Genomic DNA, 25736 nt, shown 5'->3' on the forward strand with positions numbered 1-25736 from the left:
CTACATGCAAGGCTGCGAAAGGGGGGGGGTGTCCATACGGGCGGAAGGTGGTGTTTAGATGACCAGGAAAACTGCTAATTAACCAGAATGAGGGCCTAGATGTAGTAATACACACACTATACAGTGTAAGTAAATGCATTGTGCAATAAACATCAGGTAGTAGTTAATCTCCTGGAACCTCACAAGGGCTGCAGGGGAGACACACTAGGTAAATCAATACAATGAAACAATCACACAATCAATCAGGCGCGCGCTTCGCAGAGCAGCTTCATCATTAACACCTAAAGGAACACATTAGATCAGCACTTCTAGAAGACTTTTGCGATGCTGTCTTGTACTACTACAAGTCCAGTGATTGACATTGTGGAGATATTTAATAGGATGAGAGATTCAGAAAGTGATTTTGCAGTGTAAATGATTGCCGCTTTAGAAAAAAAAAATGGAGATTTCTTACCAAATTTCTCACTTTTTGAATCTCTCATCCTATTAAATTTCATCCTATGAGAAAGCTGTATAACAGGAGAAATGTCTCTGCACTGCTGATTCGCTCTTCACCCTGTGTAGGAACTAGGAACACAGGGCCTTATTCAGATCTGAGCTCAGTACAAATTTGTTCGGAAAATGGGCAAAACCATGTGCACTGCAGGTGGGGCAGATGTAACATGTATAGAGAGAGTTAGATTTGTGTGAGTTATTTAGTTTCTGTGTAGGGTAAATACTGGCTGCATTATTTCTACACTGCAAGTTAGATTTCAGTTTCAGCACACCCTACCCAAATGTAACTCTCTATGCACAGGTTACATCTGCCCCACCTGCAGTGCACATGGTTTTGCCCATTTTCCAAACAAATTTGTACTGAGCTCAGATCTGAATAAGGCCCACAGTCAGCTGTGCAAGAGAATTCTGTATCGGCCCCGCACATAGGAGTCAATGATCGCAACAGAAGCAGGAACATGTATTTCCTCAACACGCCTCCTGTTTTTTTGTGGGATAGGTTTCATTCTTATGATTTTTTGCAGTTGTGATATAAATTGTTTTATCATTGCTATTTACTGAAACTTATTTGAAACTTATTTTATATTCATCTTGCAGGTGCGGAGAACCTGGCTTTTGTGGAATAGCCATAAACACTTCATTCCTGGTCTTTGTTTCCTGCATAGTTGGCAGACGCCACTGAACCATTAAATCAATAGAGATCCACCCTTCTCCCTGATTTGGAAAATTCCCAATGTACTTGGCGGCTTCATGATTTATTATATAAATAATGACAGTGAACATAACTGTCACAGATAATACCGGGTATATTTACTAAGATGGGAGTTCTATTGAAGATGGGATGTTGCCCTTCAGCAACCAATCAGATTCTATCTATTATCTTCTAGATTAAGGTACATAATCATTAAGTAGAATCTGATTGGTTGCTATGGGCAACATCCCATCTTCAATAACTCTGACATCTTGATAAATTAACCCCTTATAAACAATGCTCATTGAAACAACCAGTTTGTACAAGCCTATATATATATATATATATATATATATAGACATTAGCTGTTACTTTATTTTATAAGAACTGTCTCCAAAGCATCATTTCATATTGTTTCCAAGAGATACGGTCACTAGGTCAACATGCATTGGGTCGACCACTGAAGGTTGACAGGGCTTATGTCGACATGGCTACAGTCATCCGGGTCGGAAGGTCGACACAAGCATTTGGCCGACAATGGGAAGGTCGACATAAGTATTTCAAGGCTTTTTGTGCCGACAGGCGGTATTTCATACCTACCATCCGCTACAGTGTGGTGGGAGAATATAACAGTGTGTTGAATGCAACGAGGCACCGTGCCCAAAGCAGGGCGAGCCGTGCGAGGGAACGCGGTACACTTAGACGGCGTCCATGTCGACTATGTCAACATTAGGTGCAAAAAATATGAAAAACTCATGTCAAGCTTTTTGACTGTCAACATGATGCTTGTGTCGACATTCCATCCCTGTCGACCTATTTCAGGTGTCTACCGTCGGTGTCAAGGCATGTCAACCTAAATGGGGTCGACCCAAGGGCCCATACACATTCCAAGTACAGAAAGAATGTTTCATTTTCATTCCTGATCTTAAGAGCTTGCTTTTGGGTAAATGGTAATTGTGTTCATGAGGGCGCACAGAACACACCTCCTTTATCACATTCTTACATGCTATGGGTGTACATCTACATATGTTACTCGTTTGTCTGCAGTATATTAAGTATTAGTTTAGTTTAGATAATAATAATATAAACTTTTGGGTGTGGTGAAACAGGTTTAGATATAAATCAAAATCATTCTGAACACGTTCGTTGGAACTGCTGACTCACCAATGTGGGAATCACTTGCACATCATTCTCATGCAGGGGGAGATGTATCAAACTTGGGAGAGAGATAAAATAGCAACCAATCAGCTTTTAACTGTCCGTTACAAACACAGCATGTCAAATGGAAGCTGCCATTCTGTCTGTCTTTAAGTCTTGATACCTCTCCCTCATAGAGGGACAGATATACTAAACTTGAAAAGTGATAAAGTAATAAAGTACCATCCAATCAGCTTCTATCCATGCTACAGGCTGTGTTTGAAAATGACAGGAGCTGGTTGGTGGTTTATAACTCTCCTTTCAAGGCTTAGTACATCTCGCCCATTGTTTATTTTGTGTGGATGTTGATACGACTACTCTGAAAAGTTTCCATTGGCATAGGTGAATGTGGAGTATATACATGTAGGCCATGGATACACTAGGCCTTTTCAAAACAAGCCGAGCTGCTAGACTAGAACACAGGGTTGGTTTGTATATATAGGAAAGTAAAAAATGTTTTTATAGTGTTAGGTGTATGTTTCTAGCTATTTCTTCTCTCAGTTATATGGATATTAGAAGTCACCAAGGAATTCTGGGGCAGATATATTATGTAGCGATATGTGAGAAAACTGTAACTGCACACCGACCGTTCTGCTAGCTTATGCTATCGATTTTGACATTGTTGCCCAATTCACTGCCTGGTGACAGCAACTGAAGGGCAGCGGGCAGCACATAAGATCTGATGCATGCCTATTGGAGCTGGCCATGAGGTAAAACACACACAGTGCACCATCAATAGGCTGATCGCTGTGGAACCTTAACCGGGATTGCCGGAGGGTAAAGTTTTCCACTCAAGCTTCCGAGATGTGAATACAGCTCAAGACTGAGGTGACTTCCACTATCCATAATGATTTACAGTAGGTGGTGCATTATGTTATATACGTACATACATTTATACAAACATCTACTTGTGTTATTCAAAATAAATACGTTTTTGGCAATCTGACTCTTGGTGATTTATGTTGACATGGTGATAGCACAGTGTAGTTGTTGCAACTGTGACTTGTGTTGTAACTTTATTAATAGTTTCTTATATAGCGGACACATATTCAGCAGTGCTTTACAGAGAATATTTGAACATTCAATCAGTCCGTGCCCCAGTGGAGCTTACAATCAGTGGGGCAGATGTATTAAGCCTGGGGAAGAGATAAACTGGAGATAAACTGGAGAAAAAGTGTAAGGAGATAATGCACCAGCCAATCAGCAGTGTTTGAAATATGACAGTTTGAAGTTGATTGGCTGATGCGTTATCTCCTTCCACTTTTTCTCCACTTTATCTCCAGTTTATCTCTTCGCCAGGCTTAATACATCTGCCCCTATATTCCCTACCACATGTACACGCACACACAGACATTCTAGGGTTAATTTTTGTTGGGAGCCAATTGACCTACCAGTATAATCTTGGATTGTGGGAGGAAACCGGAGTACCCGGAGGACACCCACGCAAGTACAGGGAGAATATACAAACTCTGCACAGTTAGAGCCATGGTGGGAATCAAACCCATGACCTCAGTACTGTAAGGCAGTAATGCCAACCATTACACCATCCATACTGTAACTGAATAAAAAGTTAAGGTGGCCATAAATTATTGCGACTTCTCCTCTCAGAGAATTTGTGGCCGATCCCCCTTAAACTGTCCGGGACCTTCCCAGATGGCAGGATCGCATACGATATATCGCATGTGATCATGCTGCCGGAATGCTCTGCCGAATCGCAGGTCGGATGTGCAAGCAGGTCCAAACGCTGACTCCGAAGTGCACGGAACCGCGCATCAGATCAAACACATCCAATTTGGCCACTTTTCTCAGCTTGATCCCTTGAAGTTGGGGGGGGGGGGGGGGGGGATGGCTAAATTGGACTAGTGCATGGCCAGATTAACAGTTAGGTTACATGAGATGATGTCGCTTCTTCTTCCCCAGGGGATGCCAGTACCTAACAGAAGGAACTTCAGAACTCCTTTAGGTTGTGGGAGTCTGGGTACTTTGCCATCCTTTAGTGGGGGCTGATATATAGTTGTATGTAAACAGCACAAGCAGTTTCTATGTAAAAAGCAGCTGTGCTAAAATATAAGCGTAAAGTGAAAAGATTGCCAACTAGCAGCTTCTTCTCCTGCCTTTCACTTTCACATACTGTAAGAACTATGAATTTGCCTGGAGGCCCAATAAGATCCGATATCGGAGCATCTTCTTACTATAGCACTATAGCAATCAATTATAAAAATAAAATAAAAAATCCCTCCTTCTTTCATCTATAAAAATGGAGTATTACAGGTGGCTAGGCTGTACAGCACAGACAGAGCAGTGTGCTCCTGCTTGCAGGTGTGTGTTTGTGCATATATAAAACATTTTCGGCAGACGGACACGTTTGGATCATTTGGCGATAAGCAGGAGAATGTCTGAGGCCAAATTGTACAGTGGATACAGTAAAACATGGAGGTGGTAGTGTTATACCGTGGGGCAGCTTCAGTTGGTTTTACAGTAAATTTGGTAACCCGGATGGACTGGCCAGCTCAGAGTCCAGATCCTAACCCTCTTTGAGAACATCTGGAGCAACAGGTGTATTCTGGGCTGACTTGACCTTCTGCAGTGTCACAATTGGTCACTGTACTTACAGCGGGAATGTGTAGACATACCGCCTGCTGTTGTACAGGAACTTGCAGACAGTTTGCCAAGAAGAGTGTCTGCGGTTATCCCTGCATATTGTAGACCTACAAGTACAACAATTACATCTTGTTGATCTATTTGCTATCAGTGTCCAATCACTTTTGTCTACATTGTGTATTTTAAACATTGCCAGTTAAGGTTCTGGATTCAGTATTAGTCCAGTTGCATTAATGGTGTACTAACTTTGGGCCTGATTCAGACCTGATCGCTGAGCTGTAAATTTTTAGAGCCCAGCGATCAGGTATATGCCGCTTGCACATGAGAAGTGCCACAGCTGTGCACATATGGGGGGGAACCATTCGCAACCACTCACCATTGAATGGGTTTTCTCTGCTGCAAAGGTCGCAGGGAGGAGGAGGCCACTGCTGACATCAGTGGTCCTCCCTCCCAACGGCCGGGGAATGTCTGCAATTTCTGGGGCACTCACAGAAAATACACAATTACCACCCCCAAAAGGCCGCAGGGTATCAATCACCCTGTGTGCAACCAGCGATGGCTAGCCATTGCTGTCTGTCTTTGCATGGATGGCTCGCACCTGCGCACAGTATACTGTGCGAATACACTCTCGTCCAATAATCGTCAGTGCTGGGAATTTGCTGCCTTGCCTTCAGGTCTGAATCGGGCCATTTGTTCATAGAACAAAGAGACCTACAATGAACGTGGGCAATGGGTTTCCAGACATTGGATTAAATTACTATGGCTGTCACTTGAGGCAGGGTGTGGCCTGGTTTGCACCTATCTCTACACTCTGGTGGCTTTCTCTAGAAACAGCACTGAGCCACACTGCTTCATTGGCTGCTTTGCTGCTAATATCTCCCACAGGAACACCTCCATAGCGTAACTTGCACTCACTGCTTGGTTTTACTTGTCAGGTTTAGGAATACTTTACCCATTACTTCAACCTTCTCACTTTTTCCCTACCCAAGTGTTCTCAGCTGCCACTTGCCAGAACCGTGGCTGGATTGGGCCTGCAGCTCCTTTGGAAAGTAAGATAACACAGCTGGACGTCATCAGGCAAATAAAATCTCATTACAATTGCTATTTGGAGTATTTGGATGGGTGTATATTATATATAATGTCACAAACCTCTTGTCAGGTTTTGCCTATAAGCTCAGTCTTAATAAGCATGTGACAAGCTGTAGTGCAGTACTAGATGTATGCAGACCCAATGATCATGCTAAGCCACCTACCGGAACCTTTTCTGGTGCGATGACTGAGTACTCCGATTAGGTTTTAGCACTAGTTCAGGACTTCAGTTTAGGCTGCTGGGGAAGGGTTATGGTTAGAGGGGGGAGGGGGGGTTAGGGTTAAGCCCCATACACATTAGACGAGACAGTATAAGATATCGCTGAGAAGAGCCCTTCAGTGCGATATCATTTAGTATCTTGTCTAGTGTGTATACTCAATATCGTTAATAATGTGCACTTGTGCGTCTGTACATGTACAGACAAGTGAGGACCACTTAAACGTGTATACACTTTCTGATGTCAGGTCCCTCCGCTGCTAATACTGGCATCAGTGGGTATTGTGTAATATTTATGGGTCCTAAGGCTGCGGGGTGGGGGTGGGGGGTTAGATTTAGGTGGCGGGGGTAAGGTTAGGCACTAGTACTTGCTTGTTGTATTGGGGATAGAAATGCACACTCTGTGGCTTCTGATGTATGTGGTTACTGTTTGTACCAAAGTATGAATGTACTGTAAGACTGATGGTAGTGAAACTAATTTTCTTTATTGTCACTGGTACAAGTTTGATAAAATGCTGCGGCGAAGTTGATCTGTGCTTCGCATCCTCTTCAGTCTTCACCGGCGTCCGCACTTCCCGCGGTGCTTTCTCAAAATCCTTGAGAAAGGCATGTGGTGCTGAAACGCGTAGGACCTCAGGACGGCAGTCCTGCACCCACCCAGCACTACACAAGTCTCCTCCAGAAAGAGTCGAGCGCACGCCGCTCCAGCCGCCCTGACACCCCGGGTGACGCATGCCAGCTGAACCCGGAAGTGGAAGGAACGACTGTAGCAGCGGTGTGGACCTGTTGCCGGTAGCACCGCGGGAAGTGCGGACGCCGGTGAAGACTGAAGAGGATGCGAGGCAGAGATCAACTTTGCCGCAGCAACTGCCGGGTATCGGGTAAGTGTCCTGGTGCACCACCGGAGGGTTAGGGTCGCCAGCCCCCGGTACCACCCAGCACTTTCCTTGACCACCAGGAACTTGTACACCTGCACGGATTGAGACTCAAGCCGGTGAACCGCCAGCCCAAGCGCCCCACCCACATCCACAAGTGTTCATCACAGCCTAACCCCCACCTCCCACCAGCAGGACCCCGGTGCTCATACCCACACGGAGCCCCCACTGGTCCCCCAGCCCACCCAGGTCGACACAGGGAGGCCGACACACATACCAGAGCCTGTGGAAGACACAGCAGTGAGATCCACAGTGAACCACTGGTTCCAGTGACGCACACCCCCAGGTTGACCACCCCCATTCCACCCCAACCCTTTATTGAGAGACATTTTATCAAACTTGTACCAGTGACAATAAAGAAAATTTGTTTCACTACCATCAGTCTCACAGTACATTCATACTTTGGTACAAACAGTAACCACATACATCAGAAGCCACAGAGTGCGCATTTCTATCCCCAATACAACATCTATGTTACCAGGTCTTTGGACAAGACCCAGATTTGCTGCACCACCACACAGCCTCTAGGGTAGAGCGCAATACTAAAACCAAAATTACTAGTACTTGCTTACCTTGTCGGAATTCCCTACTTTGGGATGCCTGCATCAGTATTCTATCCGCCGGCGTCCCCCTTGCCGTTCATCCATTTGTAACCTTTTATTTCTGTTTTCTGTTTTTTTGTCCTTGCCGGCAAAAGTTGAAATTGTAAAATCTCACCAGAATATGCTGGCATTATATAGATAAATGTTAATACATAAGTGCTACTGTAACTTAGTCTTAGTAAAGGGTTATTTCATTTACACAAATATTATCAAAGAGATATATAAATCTATAGCCATACATTAAAAAATCTATATCATCTCTTAAAATGTGTCCTATCTCCCACACGCATGCACAGTGGGAACTGGTGGGGCACCTGCCCCTCCAGGACCTTACCCGGAGGACATCACTCATCTACCACAGGATGTATAAATATATAACAGGAAGGGAGGGCGGGGTGGAACAAGCGCTGCTCAGTCTAGCAGAACCAAACACAGCAAATACATTTAGAATAGAGATGACCTACCTGTAGCTATGTCACAAAAGTAAAGTTGCAGCGATATTCGCTTGTGTACCATCTTTCCACATTCCAGTCAAATGTCACCACTAAGGAAGCACCTAGGTGCTGTGAAAAAGGTTAACATTTCTAACACCCCTTTCATATCACAAATGCCAGGTCGCAGCCAAGATTTGGATACGGGTCTGTCCTGAAAGCGCCCCAGCACTTGCGGTGTTTGCTGCTCACAGCGACCCAGCTTATTGATGTAATCCGGGAGGCAGCGCATCAGGCGGGTGGAGGCAGCACTGAGGTGGCGCTGCTGCTTCCTTAATATAAGTGAACGGGATTGACCCAGGTTATTTGTGCGGTGTGAAAGGGGTATAAGTGACAAATTATCTCTTTATGATTTATATTTATGCCTTCTTTTTAATTATTGTGTTTATATGTTTTTTTTCCATTTATTTTCCATCATTTATTGTCTTATTATTTTTGGTCATGAGCGCTGCACACTTCTGTACGTGTGGCTGAAATGAAGTGTGTTTGTGAATAAATGGATAGCGACGCACAGGTGTGGTCTCACAAAATGTGATATGCCTTTATTGGTATGGTAGGGATAGGTATGGGGGTAAGGAAGAAACTGGGATGGGATTCTGCAGTCTTTCACTCTGCCAATGGCTTTAGTTCGATGATATGGCGGAATTGATGTCTATATCAGTGTCACTCTAGGAGGATTCCTCATCGAGGGTTCAGGCGATCATTCAGGGATCCCTTTAAATTCCCTGTCTCTAATCCTGAGGCATATGGTCCCCCTAAGTGATGTGCAGTGATCTCTTAGGTATTCATGTACTGTCACCCCATGGGGATTCCACTTAATGGGTTCAGGCGATCCTTTAGGGAACCCCTGTAGAATTCTCTATTCCCGATACCTAGGTCGCCTTGAGTGATGTATATTGATCTGTAGCAATGTATATAGCTTACTGTGTGGTAGTGGCGTCCCGCAATAGTTAGTCTTATCAGTCTGCAGTTTAGTGGGTGGCCTGGGGCCGGGCATCCAATTGGTGCACCCGCTTTCTCCAAATTCGGTCCCGGTGGGTGGGATGGCATGGTGCTGTGCTCGGTGCCCTCTTGTCGTCTGCTTGGCTGCGATACTGTGGTGTCTAAAAAAGACATTTACTGCTGAAATGCGTTGGCTACACATCAAATACAAGCCACATTACAATACGCAACATTGTATAAATTGCACATCGCCCTTTATCATCAAAACCTTTTTCATGGCACCCCTAGGCCGAATGTTTATTATTGAGAAAAATATATAAAATATATAAAATTAAGTAAATTATGTTTATATGTCATCCTTAGGGTCAGTTATATGGTAATGGGCAGGATTTGCTACTTGTCCACATGTTATCATTGACAGCACTGGTTTTGCCTGTTGTGTTGATCAGAAATCATTTATTTGGTCCTGTTCCACCAACTCAGGGCATTCCTGCAAGTGTTCTGAGGCACTCCAGGGTGCCACAGCACACAGTTTGGGAACCTCGTCTGACCTATACTGAATAAGCCCTCACTGGGAGCAAGACATAACGAGACATGAAGCAGCAGAGACCAGCGGACAGTGCCACTTAATCTGAAGCTAGTGAAGTCGACACACGGCAACACTGCACACAGGAGCATACCCTCCAACATGACCCATTCCATTAGGTACAAAATGCTCTGTTCCTGGACTTCCCTGCCAGTGGCAGTTACAGATGTGAGCGTGCAGCACAGTCCAATATTCAAAAAGGGGAGCCACACCAGCTGCCATCCCAAACATAACTGAGAGTTGATGTGACCCCCCCTCTTTGAATATTGGACTGTGCTGTAGGCTCACATCTGTAACTGTCACTGGCAGGGAAGTCCAGGAACAGAGCATTTTGTACCTAATGGGATGGGTCATGGTGGAGGGTATGCAGGAGTAGACGTCATTTGAAGCATGGACACAACCCTTAAAGTAAGTCCTACACTGCTTGCGTCCCCGCTAGACAGTAGAGCCAGTGTCGTATTAATATTGGGTGCAGTGTGCGCAGTGCACATGGGCCCTTGAGTCCCAGGGGGGCCAACATTGCACACGCTGCACCCATTTTTACAGAGATCTGCCCATGCGCAGTAGGGTCTGAGCGCTCTAGTACCCTACTATTCTACGCTATTCCCAGCATCCCCGCAGAGAGGAGGGGGCCCGGCTTTAGCATCTGGCAACATGGGCCTCCTCCTCCTCTCTTAAAACCCCCTGAGAAGAGCAATATAAATGTAATATACCGGAAAGTGTATTAATTAATTCCCTTTTCCTTTTCTCTAGCAGGTAAGTGTATTAACTGTAGGAATGTCCATGGCAATGTTTCTTTCTTTTATAGATCAGGTATTTTATTTTATAAATTAAAACATTAAAAGCTATATGCAATAAACATTGCATTAATACAGTAACAAAGATAGTTACGATCACGACGAACACAAAACACAGAACTATGGGGTTTATTCTAGTTCACTCGGAAAGGCACAATCACTCTCTAATGGATAAAACCATGTGCACTGCAGGTGGGGCAGAAGTAACATGTGCAGAGAGAGTTAGATTTGGGTGGGGTTTGTATTTCAAACTGATATCTATATTGCAGTGTAAAAATAAAGCAGCCAGTATTTACCCTGCACATAAACAATAAAACACCCAAATCTAACTCTCTCTGCACATGTTACATCAGCCCCACCTGCAGTGCACATGGTTTTATCCATTAGAGAGTGATTGTGCCTTTCCGAGTGAACTAGAATAAACCCCTATAAGACAATTTATATATAGATATTCAACATAGATATACTGTTACCATTTTCACATGACATCAAAATGACAATATTATCACTATTATATGCTAAATACTTCTTTATTATTGCGCAATAATATACCTGCTGCAGCTGTAAACTGTTACTTAGGGCCTTATTCTAGTTCACTCTTTCTGACAAAATCCTTCTTAGATGGACAAAACCATGTGCACTGCAGGGGGGCAGATGTAAAATGTGCAGAGAGAATTAGAGTTGGGTGAGTTATTTTGTTTCTGTGCAGGGTAAATACTGACTGTTTTATTTTTACACTGTAAAATCCCACCCAAATCTAATTCTCTCTGCACAAGTAACATCTACCCCACCTGCAGTGCACATGGTTTTGTCCATCTTAGAAGGATTTTGTCAGAAAGAGTGAACTAGAATAAGGCCCTTAGTATCTCTACTTATTAGGTAGTGACTATAACCAAAGCGGCTATTTTTGTTTTTGTAGATTGGAGTCCTGCACTGAGTATCCTGGCAATGGGCTTACTGTATTTGTAATCCACAAGTGAGAGTGAATCAGGTAATAATTGCTGGCTTAATCACAATGTAACAACACTGTATATATCCTCTCTTCACTTTTCTTCATATCCTTTGGCTAAGCGTGTAAGTCACTGTAACATGAAGCCAACTGTATAAAGTCTTTACAACTTATTGCTTATTACAGTCACTATTTATCCATCAAATAATATTAGTCAGGGAAAATGACTTCTATCGATGAGGAAGCACATAAATGTCTGTCTGTCGTAAAGTTATCATCTGAGGTAAACGCAGTCTCCAGGAGGACCCTTCAGGAAGGTAAGCCAGAGGGGGGGTCGGCGAGGCGGCGGGTTTGCGTTGGCGTCGGCGGGCGGCGAAAAGAAGCCCATAGGCCTTTATAGGGTATCGCCACCCAAAGGTGGCGATACCCTTCAGTGCGAAATCATTTTTGATACATTGGAAAATGCGTTAAAACCGGGGTTTTACCGCATTTTCCATTTGATACATCTCGCCCCTTGTACTTTGTACTGCTTCTGCACACACATATTACATAAATATGCCTGGAATAGAAATGAGAATATCCTTACAAGGACCTAAGGAACAAATAGGGTTGAAATTACCAAAAGGATAATGAAAAAGGGCAGATTAGATGGGCCAAAAGGTTCTTATCTGTCATCAAACTCTGTTTCTATCTTACATGGACCGTTAGGTACTAGTTTTGTGTCATAAAAATAATATTTGTTTAATATAGATAAAAAACATTCTTAGTGCTGCAGATACCCCCAATGCCCCCCCACCCCCGGGTTTTAACTCTATCCCTTAAATTATGACACCATTATTTCTCCTTCACAGAGATTATGCACGCTGTGGTACCTTCCTTACATTTATTCTCTTGGTGTTATACAGTATATCCCACAGTAATAGGATAACCCTTTGGAGAGGGTAAGTCACATGTCGACAGTTGCCATTTCAACAATCATCATGTTAACAAAACAAAGTTGACATGGTTCAGCATGTCGGCAGGAACCATATCAATATCTACAGAGCGTCAACATGTTCACAATGTTGCCATGTAAAATGTTGACATACTTAGAATGCCAATGTTTATTGTTAAGGTGTGGAGGAAGGGGGAATAGGAGGTAATAGGAATAGGAATAGGAGGTAAAATCCTCACAGGCATGCTGTTGCTCAGACATTGCCACTGGAACTGCTTCTTACGTGATCGCTGTGACCTGGAAGATTTCTGTAGATCTGCTGTGGTCACCAATAGAATGTAAGCCACCACTAGGCCGCTGAGAAGTGATCCGGAACCAATTACCAGGGCACAAGCATGTTGGAGGGTCGTGGACAGGGCGGGATTAAGGGCCTAATGGACTTGGAGCTGAAAATCTTAGCGGGCCTATTATGAGAAGTGGATGTTGGCATATAGAACCCATACACTATAAGCCCCAGTGTATCCCTAAATATATAAGATATAAATGTGTCAAATAGAATGCAATTGTAATACTTAGGATTTATTGTGAACCATGTGGCCAGCTGGTATCTGTCTGTGATCATCATGCTGTCATGATGTTGGGCCTATTTTTTTTTTTTTTAAATATATTTATTGCATTTTCCAAATATAACAAGCAATTGTGATACAGAGAGGGTGCTGTGATAAAAGAATACAGAAAGAGCATTTAATCATTTAGATGGGTATAGAGACCTCATAGTGTGCGGTTCCATGGGTGCACCTCCAACGAGTATGGTGTCATAATAGTACTATTCTGTCAACACTTCTGACTATGTGAGGTGTACCCTCGTTAGGGAGATGCCCGCGTATCGAGGGTATCATTCATAAGATGAGTATACTCTGCCTCAACCATCACAGCACATCAAATCAAAAACCAGTACAAATGTCAAATGAGGGGAAGATGGGGAGGGGTGGGGAGGGGCATAGGAGCAACAATGCATTCTAGCGTGACTATGTTATTAGTAACCAAAGTTTCTGGTTCCCTGGAGTGTCCTCGATATTCAACCGTACCGACCCTTCATCTAGCCATCAGCTTTAGCTTATCTTGCTTATTCTTTCCTAATATTTACAGCGGGTGCGAGACATACATTGTGAACCTTAACCTTCATCTGCCACACGTCTTAGCAAAGCCCAATTCGTGGAGTCAAATAGTGCTAGTATTTTCTGTTGTTGTGTATTATCTAGAGATTCAATGAGCGGTCCCCACTTTTTGTAAAATCGGGGAACATTATATTCCACATCAGGAAGAGTTGATTGCCGCTCCAAGTAGAGGAGGTGGAGTAGTCGTGTTTTTAGATTATCCAGTCTGGGAGGGGATCGTACTATCCAATTATTTAGTATGAGTTTTTTCCCCAGTGTTAGGATTACATATAGGATAGGGTTCAAGTACCTCTTGTCTTCTGGGATGCCCCATTCAGCCAGGTGTAGGTTGAGCATGACGGTGCAGTTTAACTTCAAAGCTAATTGGAAGGATGTGTTAATATAACCCAAGACTTTGTACCAGAATTTCTTGATTTTGGGACAACTCCAGAAACAATGTAGGTATAGGGCATTGGATGCCCCGCATTTCAAGCAAGACCCTGTCTCTGTTGGGACCATGTGCTTTCTCTGTCCTGGTGTAATAAATATTCTATTTATGAATTTGAAATGGGTTTCTTGGAGTTGGGTCGAATATAATGCTTTTCTAATTTCAGGGAAATTTTCCATCAGTGCCTGGTAGGTCATCGTGATACCCAAATCCGCTTGCCATTTTCGGACGTTGAGTGCCCACAATTTCTCCTCATGTCCCGTCAGGATATCCCAATAAAGATATCGTGTTTTGAAAGGCGCTGTACTCGTTAGGTTGATTAAGGATATTATAGGGTCAGTCGTGGTACAGGGCATCTGTGGTCTAGTTAGCGAGTTCACATAATGCCTCACTTGGAGGTACATGAAAAAGTCAGCTCTTGGGATCTGGGAGTTTTCAACAAGATCTGAGAAGGGTTTTATCTGTCCCCCTGGATCGAAGACGTCCTTAATGATGGCAATGCCTTTTTGCCGCCATTGGTGGAATTTCCCATTATCGATGGCTGCCTGGAAACATGGGTTGCCAATAAAGGGAATAAACTTAGTGTATGCTGGGTTTCTCTTTAGGGATTTATTTACCGACCACCACGCTAGATACGTGTCCCAGAACAGGGGATTGGCTTTAGCTAATTGCGGTAGATCTTTTTTTGGTGTGTGTATTAAGGCCTTCATGTCATAGGGGAAGATCATAGCCTGTTCTAATTGGTAGTTGATGTAGCTAGAGCGAGCATGTATCCAGTCTAGTATGTATCGGAACGCCACTGCTCTAACGAACACTTGTATGTCGGGGACCGCCAGGCCTCCCTTATCTTTATGGAGTTTAAGCTTAGATAAGGCTATGCGTGGCCTCTTTCCTGACCATAAAAATCTATTGAAGATTCTGTCACACTGACGGATGTCTGCCCTGGTTAGGGCAAATGGTAGCATCTGGACAACATAGGAGAGTTTAGGGAAGACAATACTCTTCAAAACTGCCACCCTGCCCAGGAGTGACAGGGGCAATGCTACCCATGACTCCAAGAGAGTTGTAATTTTCCTAATCACTGGTGAGATATTAAGGGCATAAATATCTTTTAGTGAGGTGGGAATGAACACTCCCAAATATTTCAATTTAGTGGTATTGTGTTTTAGGGTGGGCAGGAGGCTTGCTGCTGGGGAGGCAAGAAAGGATGCTGCTAGGTTCGTTAGGGGCAATAACTCTGATTTGTCTTTGTTTATTTTATATCCTGAAAATAGGCCAAAGTTTGTGATAAGTTGAAAGATAGCGGGTATAGAGGTTAGCGGATTAGAAATAAAAAGCAGCATGTCGTCTGCGAAAAGTCCCACCTTCAGCTCATGCTGGGCTACTCTCAGTCCTTGGAATTCAGGTAATGCGCGTAGGGCGATAGCAAGGGGCTCAATGGCAATGGCGAATAGCAGAGGGGATAATGGGCATCCCTGTCTCGTGCCTCTACCTAGAGGGATTGGAGGTGATAGGTAGCCATTACATATGATCCTGGACTGTGACTGGGAATATAGCATTTTTAACAGGGAGATAAATTGACTAGGAAATCCAAATTGAGAAAGCGTGTGGAACAAGTGGCTCCAGGCCACCATATCAAACGCCTTCTCAGCGTCAAGGGCGAGGAGGAAAGGGAGTGATGTGTGGGGGTTGGATTGGTACCAGTGAGAAGCCGCAATCACTTTACGGATATTGGCCGTGGAGTGTCTTCCTGCTATGAAACCGGACTGGTCCTGGTGTATCGCCATGGGGACTAGGTGTTTGATTCGGTCTGCTATCAATTTTGTGAATAGTTTATAATCCACGTTTGGAAGGGATATTGGCCTATATGATCCTGGCAGGTGTGGATCCCTGTCAGGTTTTGGCAGTAGTCTAATAATGGCGTCAGTAAAATATTGAGGGGTTTTTTCTTGCGACATAATATTGTTAAACACCAGGACCACAGTCTCCAATATACGGGGGAGCAAAATTTTGTAGAATTCGCCCGAGTAACCGTCAGGGCCCGGTGATTTCAGTGGTTTTAGTTGTTTGATCGCCGCCTCCACCTCTTGAGAGGTAAAAGGGGTAGTGATTTGGGTTGTCAACTCTGTGGGCAGAGATGGGCATGTAATGGATTTCCAGAAGTTTGCCTCCCCCGATTCATCTCTTGCTGGCTGGGAGTAAATGTCAGAGTAAAACTCATGAAGGGTAGAGGCTATGTCTTTGCCGCTGGAGGCATATGAGCCATCCGGGCGTTTAACGGATTCTATCAGTGTTGTTCCTGAGGAGGACTTCAATAGGTTTGAGAGCAGTCTGCCCGTTTTATTGCCAAACCTATAGAATCTATGATCTTTGTGGAAGGTATGGCGGTCCCCCAAAGAGGCAAGGATACCATCAAATGACTGTTTGGCAAGATTAAAATCTACTCTGTTGACTGGCGTGGGGTCTGTCTTATATTTTTGATAAGTGTCAGTCAGGTGTAATTGAGCCATTTTATAAGTGGAAGTAAACTCCCTTTTCTTTTGGGATACATATTGGATAATTCGGCCTCTAAGAACCGCTTTGGCAGTCTGCCAAAATAAGATTGGGTCTTCTTCAAGAGCTTTTATGTTGTCAAGTCTATATTCCTCCCAGAAGGACTCTAATTTGCTACGAAAGCCTAAGGACGAGGCAAAGTGTGTGGGAAATTTCCATAGTCTATAGGAGCCTACATCTAGCGTGGTGGTAAACGAAACCCAAATAAGTGAATGGTCGGAGAGAAACATAGGTTCAATCTCAGCATCGGCCACATTCATAAAGACTGCATCAGATAGTAATAGGTAGTCCAACCTGGACAGCGAGCCATGCGCGGCTGAAAGGCAAGTGAACTCTATATCGACAGGGTGGAGTGCCCTCCATGCGTCAGTCAGCGCTAAGTGCTGCATCAGAAATGGTATACCAATTCGTGGGGGGGGTTTCCTGGTCTTAGGGGAGCTAGAGTCCATAATACGTGAGGAGATAACATTAAAGTCGCCTCCCAATATCAATCTTTCCGACATGTATGGAGTTAATTTAGCCTGGATCATTTTAAAAAAGGGACCGGAGTGTGAGTTCGGTGCATAAATATTACAGAAGATGTACCTTTGTGAATAAAGGCTAAGATCCACCAATAGGAATCTGCCTTCTGGATCAAGCTCTGTGTGTGTGAGTGTTATCGGAAGACTAGCTTTAGCCATCAAAATAACCCCTCTAGCTTTGGATGTAAACGGAGCTGCCGCCCAAACCTTCCAGCCCATAGTGTTTAATTTGATTATTTCTGGCTGTAACAGGTGCGTTTCCTGCAGGAGAATTATATCAATAGAGAGCCTCTTGAGATATAGGAGCAGCTTCTTCCTCTTTACAGGAGAGTGGATCCCTCCAACATTCCAAGAGGCTACCTTAACCGAGGACATGTTTCACAAACATTAGGATCCATATCTGTTATCACATCCCTAAAATGCACAATAATGACATAAACTGGGTGGTTGGAGGGGGGGAGGAAAAGAGGGGTTAAAGGTAGAAGGAGTAACCACTGTACTCCACAATGAACATATTTAACTTCTTCACAGTTCCTAAACATGGTATAATAACATCTAAGTAATGACGGGGCCCCTGGCCAGTCCGCCGCAACATCTCTAACACTATAAGGGGTGATAAGAAACCCGTAAGACCCCAGCACTATAAACTTGTAAACTTTTCCCGGTATCTTCCGGGCAGTCCAGTAATCCCAAAGATCATACCAAATTAAAACACATAAGCATAAATAACTTTCTACAACCTGTGTAAGCTAGAAGAGCCCGAAGGCCGATGACCGGCGTTCGGGGAAAGCAGACCATCACAGCATGGTTGTGCGAGAGGTGTGGGTTAGCTGGATGAAAGGACCACCAATTATCTATGTGGCGCCGTGGGCAAACCTCTGTCACTTCTGCTTCGCCCTGGCCTGTGGCTGCCCGTCTTGAGTGCACAAACAAGGTGACAGATCAGCAGTCCTCGATTGTGGGAAAAGATGTCCAGGAGAGGCAGGTTGGGGGGGAGTAGGCGGAGGGGGCAGGCTGGTAGTTGAGTCTCCATCGAACCCGATCAGTTTCCCTCTGCACTCACGCCCCTTCGTTCCTCTAAATATGCCTCCGCGTCTGCAGCAGTGTTGAAATCGGTAAATGTAGTACCTTCGAATATGCGCAGGCGCGCAGGGTACATCAGAGCAAATTTTGTCCCCTCCTTTGCAAGGTGGGAGCATACTGGGGTGAAGAGCTTCCTCATTCTGGTGAGCTCTGGCGAGTAATCCTGGAAGATCAGGATTTTTGATTCCTCCCATTTGATGTCTCTCCTTCGCCGTGACGCTGCCCAGAGAGTTTCTTTATGGACATAATTCAGACATCTGAATAATACCGGTCTGGGTCTAGAAGAGGAATTGTCTCGCAGCTGGCCCGTTCTGTGAGCCCTCTCGACGACTAGCTCTCTGCATTCATCTTGGACACCAAGCATTTCTGGTAGATTTTGCTTTAAGAAATGGTACAATGCCTGTCCTTTCATAGACTCTGGCAGACCTATAACCCTCAGGTTGTTCCTGCGGGACCTATTTTCTAAGTCGTCCAGTTTAGCCCACACTTGCGTGTCAGATTTCTGAAGTCTTGTCGTCAGGTCCTGCATGTCTGCGATAGCTTTGAAATTCGATAGCTTTGAAATTCTCTCCTGTGGTGTGCTCCACCGCCTGGAGCCTTTTAGATAGCTGTCTACACTGCCCCTTGATGTCTGACACTGCTTGCTGCAGCGCAGCAGCGTTCGTGGTGGCTTGTTCCTGTAAGAGGGGCTGAACAGTCTCTTTGACTGCCTGCATCAGATCCGCGTAAGTTAACTGGGCTAGGGAGGTGGATGTGGGCGAGGGATGCTGCGGAGTTTGTTGCTGGGGCCGGGAGCTGAGCGGCGGTATTACCTGTGGCAGGGTAATGGTGCTGTGTGCGCCGTCTTGTATCGGCGCGGCCGCCATTTTGCTGGGCGCTCCACGTTCCCCCTCTGTCTTCTGTTTGTGCTGTTTTCCCGGCATTGTCCCGGGCAGGTATTTGTCCATGCGGCTCCGGGTGACTTGCGGACCGCAGCAGGGGGGTCTGTCGGGTGTTCGGGTTGAGCGCTAGGGCTCTAGCAGGGTTAATTGCGGGGACGTCACCGGAGCTGTAAGGAGAGCCGCCTTACATCAGCCGCGCCGGAACCGGAACCTCCATGTTGGGCCTATTTTAATGTGAAAGCCTGGAGCTGCAGCATCATCCTGCCCATTGTTAATTTGGCCCTGGCTATGGGCCGAGAGAGGCCACCTTCCATGTCACAGTTACACGTGTTATATATACAAGGGCATAGCTACCATAGATGCAGGGAGTGCAGCTGCTATGGTGCCCACAGCTGAGAGGGGCCACTTTCCATGTCACAGTTACATGGGCATACCTCCCAACATCCAGTACATTTAACTTGGGACTACCATGTGGTGAATGTGTGAGCGTGTCCGCAATGTGGGTGTGGCCTGTGTAAAGGGGCATGGCTTCACATGAATGACATGTGCTTGTTAGCCATGCCTCCTGTTTTTGTCAGTGTAGGGGGCATGACCAGTACTCTAGGAGCTGCTGGCCATGCCCCCAGCCCTTCTGTCTCCCATGAATAGAGCAGTTTGTGACAGTGGGACTCCCAACTGCCATTACAACTTTTGCTTTGGGGCCTACAAATATCTAGTTTCACCTCTGGCATAAACTGCAGTTACATAGATGAATGCAGCGGTTTTGTCTGAAGCTGTATTCTACTAACATGCATACTGGTGATTTTTCTGCATGAAGGCTTGCCCCCCTTTCTAGGAGGGGGGAGGGGGCGGGCACTCCAGAAGTATTTTATTTCACTTGCATTGTGGTGTGCTGGTGATTTCAGAAACAACAGAGACCACTCTATTCAACTTTCATTACTAGAACACACTTTAAAGATATATGGGAAACTTGCCATGTATAATAAATAAAAAGATTGATTTATACCATATGAGGGCCAGATGGCCAGGGGTGCGCACGCTACTTCCTGGGGGGGGGGGGCTGGGGGGGGCTGGGATGCCGCATCGCCAGGCTGAAGGATCAGCTAGCGGGTGATGTCACCAGCCAGGGACCCCAGCGGCCGCAGCCTGGTCATAAAGAATATGGCCACCGCACCGCAGGGCTCATAGCACCGGCCCTGGTAGCACAGTCAGTGGCCCAGCCAGATGGAAATCTGGACCGGCCCACTGGGAAATGGCCCAGTTTCCCGGCGGGCCAATCTGCCCCTGCATACTGCTACAGCTCTGTTTTTCAGTTGTATAGTAATATAATATATAAATCATGTTATTGCTGGAAGTCTTATTGTACACCAGCAATATCTGATCTTTACATGTTACATATGGCTATTTGTTATATCTACAATAAATATATGAAATATAATTTTAGATGGACCCAGCCAGAACATCAGAGGGACATGACTGAGGTCAAAACATAGACTGGGTGGATCTGCCGCACAGGATTTAAGTATTGTATTTGTAGGTATCAGTTATGACCCCCTACTATTTTAATTCAAACAGATTTGTAGTTACTGTTTTTAATAGGGGTGTGCTACCACTGACACAAAAATATCATATTAAACACAGAAAGAGAAAATGTGTCTGAGTGTGGTGCACCTTTAAGAAGTAATTGATGCCAATAAAATGTAACCTTTAATTGAGTATTTTTAAAACTCTTTTTAAAAGAGACATACAAATGACAAACAAAGTGAACAATAGTGCGTGTTTAAAAACAGCACGTGTGGGGACTGACTATGGGGTTTATTCTAGTTCACTCGGAAAGGCACAATCACTCTCTAATGGATAAAACCTTGTGCACTGCAGGTGGGGCTGATGTAACATGTGCAGAGAGAGTTAGATTTGGGTGTTTTATTGTTTATGTGCAGGGTAAATACTGGCTGCTTTATTTTTACACTGCAATATAGATATCAGTTTGAAGTACAAACCCCACCCAAATCTTACTCTCTCTGCACATGTTACATCAGCCCCACCTGCAGTGCACATGGTTTTATCCATTAGAGAGTGATTGTGCCTTTCTGAGTGAACTAGAATAAACCCATATGTTCTTAAAGCAAGTCTCTTGGTATCAGAGCCGGCCCTAGCCTAAATGACGCCCTAGGCAAGATTTTGGCTGGTGCCCCCTAGTACCGCCACTAGTTCCGCCTCTGACCCTGCTCCCCTTTCCCAGCAACATCAACCCTCATCATAGCAGTCCCTACCCGCAATATTTTAAATAGAAACAGTGCACACATTCGGTGCGCAGCCCAAACAGGGGTGTGTTCTTGCTGGAAAGGGGCATGGCTACACAATAGTACCCCCAATTCAAATTATGCCACACAGTAGTGCAACTTTATTCACATTATATCATGCGATGGTGTCCCTTATTCACGTTACATCACACAGTAGTACCACTTTACCTTATGTACATTACTCCTCACATTATTCACATTATACCCTTAGAAAAAAATCCTGAGAACATATTGGGCGGGATGTATTAAAATACATCGCCGCCCTTCGCGCCCCCCCGCCGCGATGCCGCCGCATATGTACTAACATATGCGGCTGGCATCGCGATGCGGTGACGGAGGCCCCCCGCGATACCTGTACTGTGGTCTGCGGGGGGTCTCCGTCACCTCCCTGCCGGCTTCTGCAGCTTTCACGCCAGGGACAGCTAAGGAAGCTGTCCCCGGCGCTTCCTCCTCCCCCTGCAGCCGGAAGGACGTCCGGCTGCGTTGCTAGGGGGAGGAAGGGCTTACCTTCCGGGGTCCAGGAGGACCTGCAAGAAGGTAAGCCCAAGGGAGGGGGGAAAGGGGGGGGCGGCGGGTTGCGGCGACGCGGCGGGCGGCGAAAAGAAGCCCATAGGCTTCTATAGGGTATCGCCACCCAAAGGTGGCGATACCCTGCCCTGTGAAACCGCTGCGAACGGGATTTAGTACATAGGAAAATGCGGTAAAACGGGGGTTTTACCGCATTTTCCCTTTAGTACATCTCGCCCATTGTATTTTAAGCACCATGGCCACACTGCAACCCAGCACAAAGCAGTGTGTGCTGGGCAGAGGAGAGAGCTGCAGCTGCTGCTGTCACTTAAGGGGAGGGGGCCCGGGGCCCCCACTGGGCCCTTCCATCAGACTTTGGCCTGGGTAATTTGTACCCCCTACCCCTTTCTCTCGGCACCCCTGATAATACCACACAGTAATGCCCCTTACACATGACACACATTATTAATGTCCTTATAACCATAAAGCCCCTTACACATTATGCCAACCTTTATTAATGCCCTTCATACATATATAAACATGACACACATAATGCCCCTTACACATATGTTGCACATTATTAATGCCCTTATACACATGACACACATAATGCCCATTACACATATGTTGCACATTATTAATGCCCTTATACACATTACACACATAATGCCCATTACACATATGTTGCACATTACTAATGCCCTTATACACATGACACACATAATGCACCTTACACATACAGTATGCCGAACACTATTGCACAACCAACCCACCTGCAGACAGCACTCGCACAGCCGCTAACACTGTGATTTCTGCCTGTGCTTGGATACAAATGTTTCCTCATACATCTTGCCTCAATAGGCCATGCAGCTCCTGGCCAGTTCTGCTAATGTTGGGTGCCTTTTTTGCTGAAAATTCATCTTATTTGCATTGTTATGTGACCAAGACACACAAGGAGCTTCCTATGATTAAAATGATATGTGGCATGAATATATTCTGTGTGCGACTATGGCTGTACCTGCATACGGAATGCTATGTTACAGTGATTTTCATGAATACACTATTTCATATGCAGATACAGCCTCACTCACACACAGAATATAGGCATGCTGCATATCATTTTAATCAGCAGAAGTTGCTGATGCCCCTAGGCATTCCAAATGCCCTAGGCAATTGCCTAGTTTGCCTATGCCTAAGGCCGGCTCTGCTTGGTATTAGTAATACAGGCCCTTATTCTGATCGGTGCGGCCCGATCAGAATATGCGGCCACGACCGTGCAGGCGAATCCCCGCCTTCCATACGGATCGCCACCTCCGTCCGTACGCGGATATGTGGCGATCCGCATGAAAGTGGACGGGGATACGCCTCCTCCGTCTTGGGAGCAGCCCCTGCATTCGATGGTCGCCGAACATCGAATGCAGGGCCGCACGCTCCACTAGGTCCCGCCACCCAAGACCACACGGACACTTGTCCGTGTGAAATCATGTATGGGGGCGGGCAGCTGACATCCGGCGATGTCAGATGCCCGCCCCCTACACACGCGTCACGGCTTCATTACCATGCATACGCCCCGCGTTTGCATGGGAACGCCCATGAAACGCGGGGCGTATGCATAGGGTAATGAGGCTTAGTAGCCCCTCACGCCCCTCTACGCCCCCTGTGCGGCGTGTAAAGAATACGTGCGGCGAAATCGCCTGCACATGCGAAGAGTGACCTCTGCACATGCGCAGACGATAACCATCGGCGGGACGACCGCATGCGGAGAAATCCGCACCGATCAGAATAAGGCCCACAGTGTCCTGTTCTCAAAATAACATTCTTCCTCTTACCCTTATTACATCATTTGTTAATGCCTTCTGATGGCCAGATGCTTGTGCTGAGGCAGCGCATGTGTAAAAATAGAAAATGCGACCGCTGACAGGTCTAGTGGATGCGTCAACACATCATATGTCGACTTAGTTGAGTTTAGGATTCTCGCTCATAATAGGGCTGTAAATCACCTCCCCGCACTTGTCCGGGGTGTATATATGTGCTTCAGATGATAGTACACAACCAATTAATGTCCTCAGTGTTACATAAGCCAGTCAATTTTTATATAGTCAAACTGTGCTTAAATTGTATATTTTTAGTGGACATATGGTGTACCTCATACTAGGAGCATTATAACCCTGTACCTTGGTTATCTATACATGAGCACTAGTCAAGCCTGACTGTTTCAATATATGGCAACCAGTCATCTGTGGTGCTGAACCACTGCACCCGTCAGCGTGTTTGCGGTGTTTATTTATTATGTATGTACCCGCTTTGAACTAGGAGATCTTAGCGGTATTTAATACATATGTAAATTACTGTTGCAGTAAAGAATGGTATCAGAGCCCTTAACCGGGCTGGAGACACACGGCGCCAAGCCAATACGTGATCCTGCGGCGCTCAGAATATGTCAGCGATACCCGCTGATAGTTAGTGTGTCCGCTAAAGCAAAACTTTTGCCTTGAAAAATCGGGAAGCGAAACGCATGCGGCAGCACGGCCGTGTGGGTGCACGATATGTGTACAGTCTCTCCTCATACTATATAAGTGTATTTAGCGTCTCTCTAACCTAGCCCTTTTTAGGGCTCTAATAATGTGTTTAATGTGCTAAATGTTATGTGATACCAAAACGCTGAATTACTAAATTACCAAGACTCCTGCAGCAATATAGAAGTGTCTAGTGTAACAATCATTGTTACATGTTTACAGTGTTGTTCTCTTTTACTTTATTTTCTGTTTTGAAACTGGAGGGAATTGACGTGAACAAGCTGGGGATTAGGGCTACTGGCGACACCCCACAAAAAAACGACATTGAGCAGCCACCTCATGGGTGTGTTAGAAGAGCTGCTAAGCTGGTAATCTGTATCCCCTGCCACATTACATTCCATGTTCCCTGTCTGAAAGAATGGCTACAGGTTTACATTGTTTGCCCTCTGTGCCAGCCAGGTTGTTGCAGGGGTTCAGCCTTGTCTGTGTCAGGGTTCAGTATTGTCAGTACTCCACACAGTGTGCTTCAGCATCGTTTACAAGTCATCAGTTTGCACAGTGTTCTTTAGCATATTTTCCAAGTTACCTGTTTTGCACAGTGTTCTTCAGCATCCTTTCCACGTCACCAGTTTGCATAGTATTCTTCAGCATGGCTACCAAGTCACCAGTTTTGCACAGTGTTCTTCAGCATCGTTTCCAAGTCACCAGTTTGCACAGTGTTCTTCAGCAATGTTTCCAAGTCCCCAGTTTGCACAGTGTTCTTCAGCATCGTTTCCAAGTCACCAGTTTGCATAGTGTTCTTCAGCATCGTTTCCAAGTCACCAGTTTTGCGCAGTGTTCTTCAGTATCGTTTCCAAGTCACCAGTTTGCATAGTGTTCTTCAGCATCGTTTCCAAGTCACCAGTTTGCACAGTGTTCTTCAGCATCGTTTCCAAGTCACCAGTTTTGCACAGTGTTCTTCAGCATCGTTTCCAAGTCACCAGTTTTGCACAGTGTTCTTTAGAATCATTTCCAAGTAGTTATTTCCTTCAGTGCTGTCTCAAGTCACAGTTACCAAGTCTTCACAACATTTTAAGTCTCATTTTCTAAATCACAGTTGCAAAGTCTTCACAGAATTCTCGTCTTCTAAACAGTTCCACAACTTCTTATTATTATTATTTATTTTATTTATTAGCAGTTTCTTATATAGCGCACACAGATTCCGCAGCGCTTTACAGAGAATATTTCACCATTCACATCAG

At 45.2% G+C, this 25736-nt stretch overlaps 1 protein-coding gene across 2 annotated transcripts in view; it reads left to right on the top strand.

Moving 5' to 3' along the window:
• Positions 1–3324, top strand: part of LOC146026022 (uncharacterized) — a 33614-nt gene extending 30290 nt beyond the window's left edge. For both annotated transcript variants that reach the window (XM_083156335.1, XM_083156336.1), the window contains exon 5: positions 1093–3324. Coding sequence is in view for 1 of the 2 variants with exons in the window: in XM_083156336.1 (XP_083012462.1) it covers positions 1093–1121 (29 nt within the window). In the remaining variant the exon portion in view is untranslated. The remainder of the gene's footprint in view (positions 1–1092) is intronic.
• Positions 3325–25736: the final 22412 nt, after the last annotated feature.

Source organism: Crinia signifera, chromosome 8 (assembly GCF_055691185.1).
Source record: "Crinia signifera chromosome 8, ASM5569118v1, whole genome shotgun sequence".
In the NCBI taxonomy this organism is placed as follows: domain Eukaryota; kingdom Metazoa; phylum Chordata; class Amphibia; order Anura; family Myobatrachidae; genus Crinia; species Crinia signifera.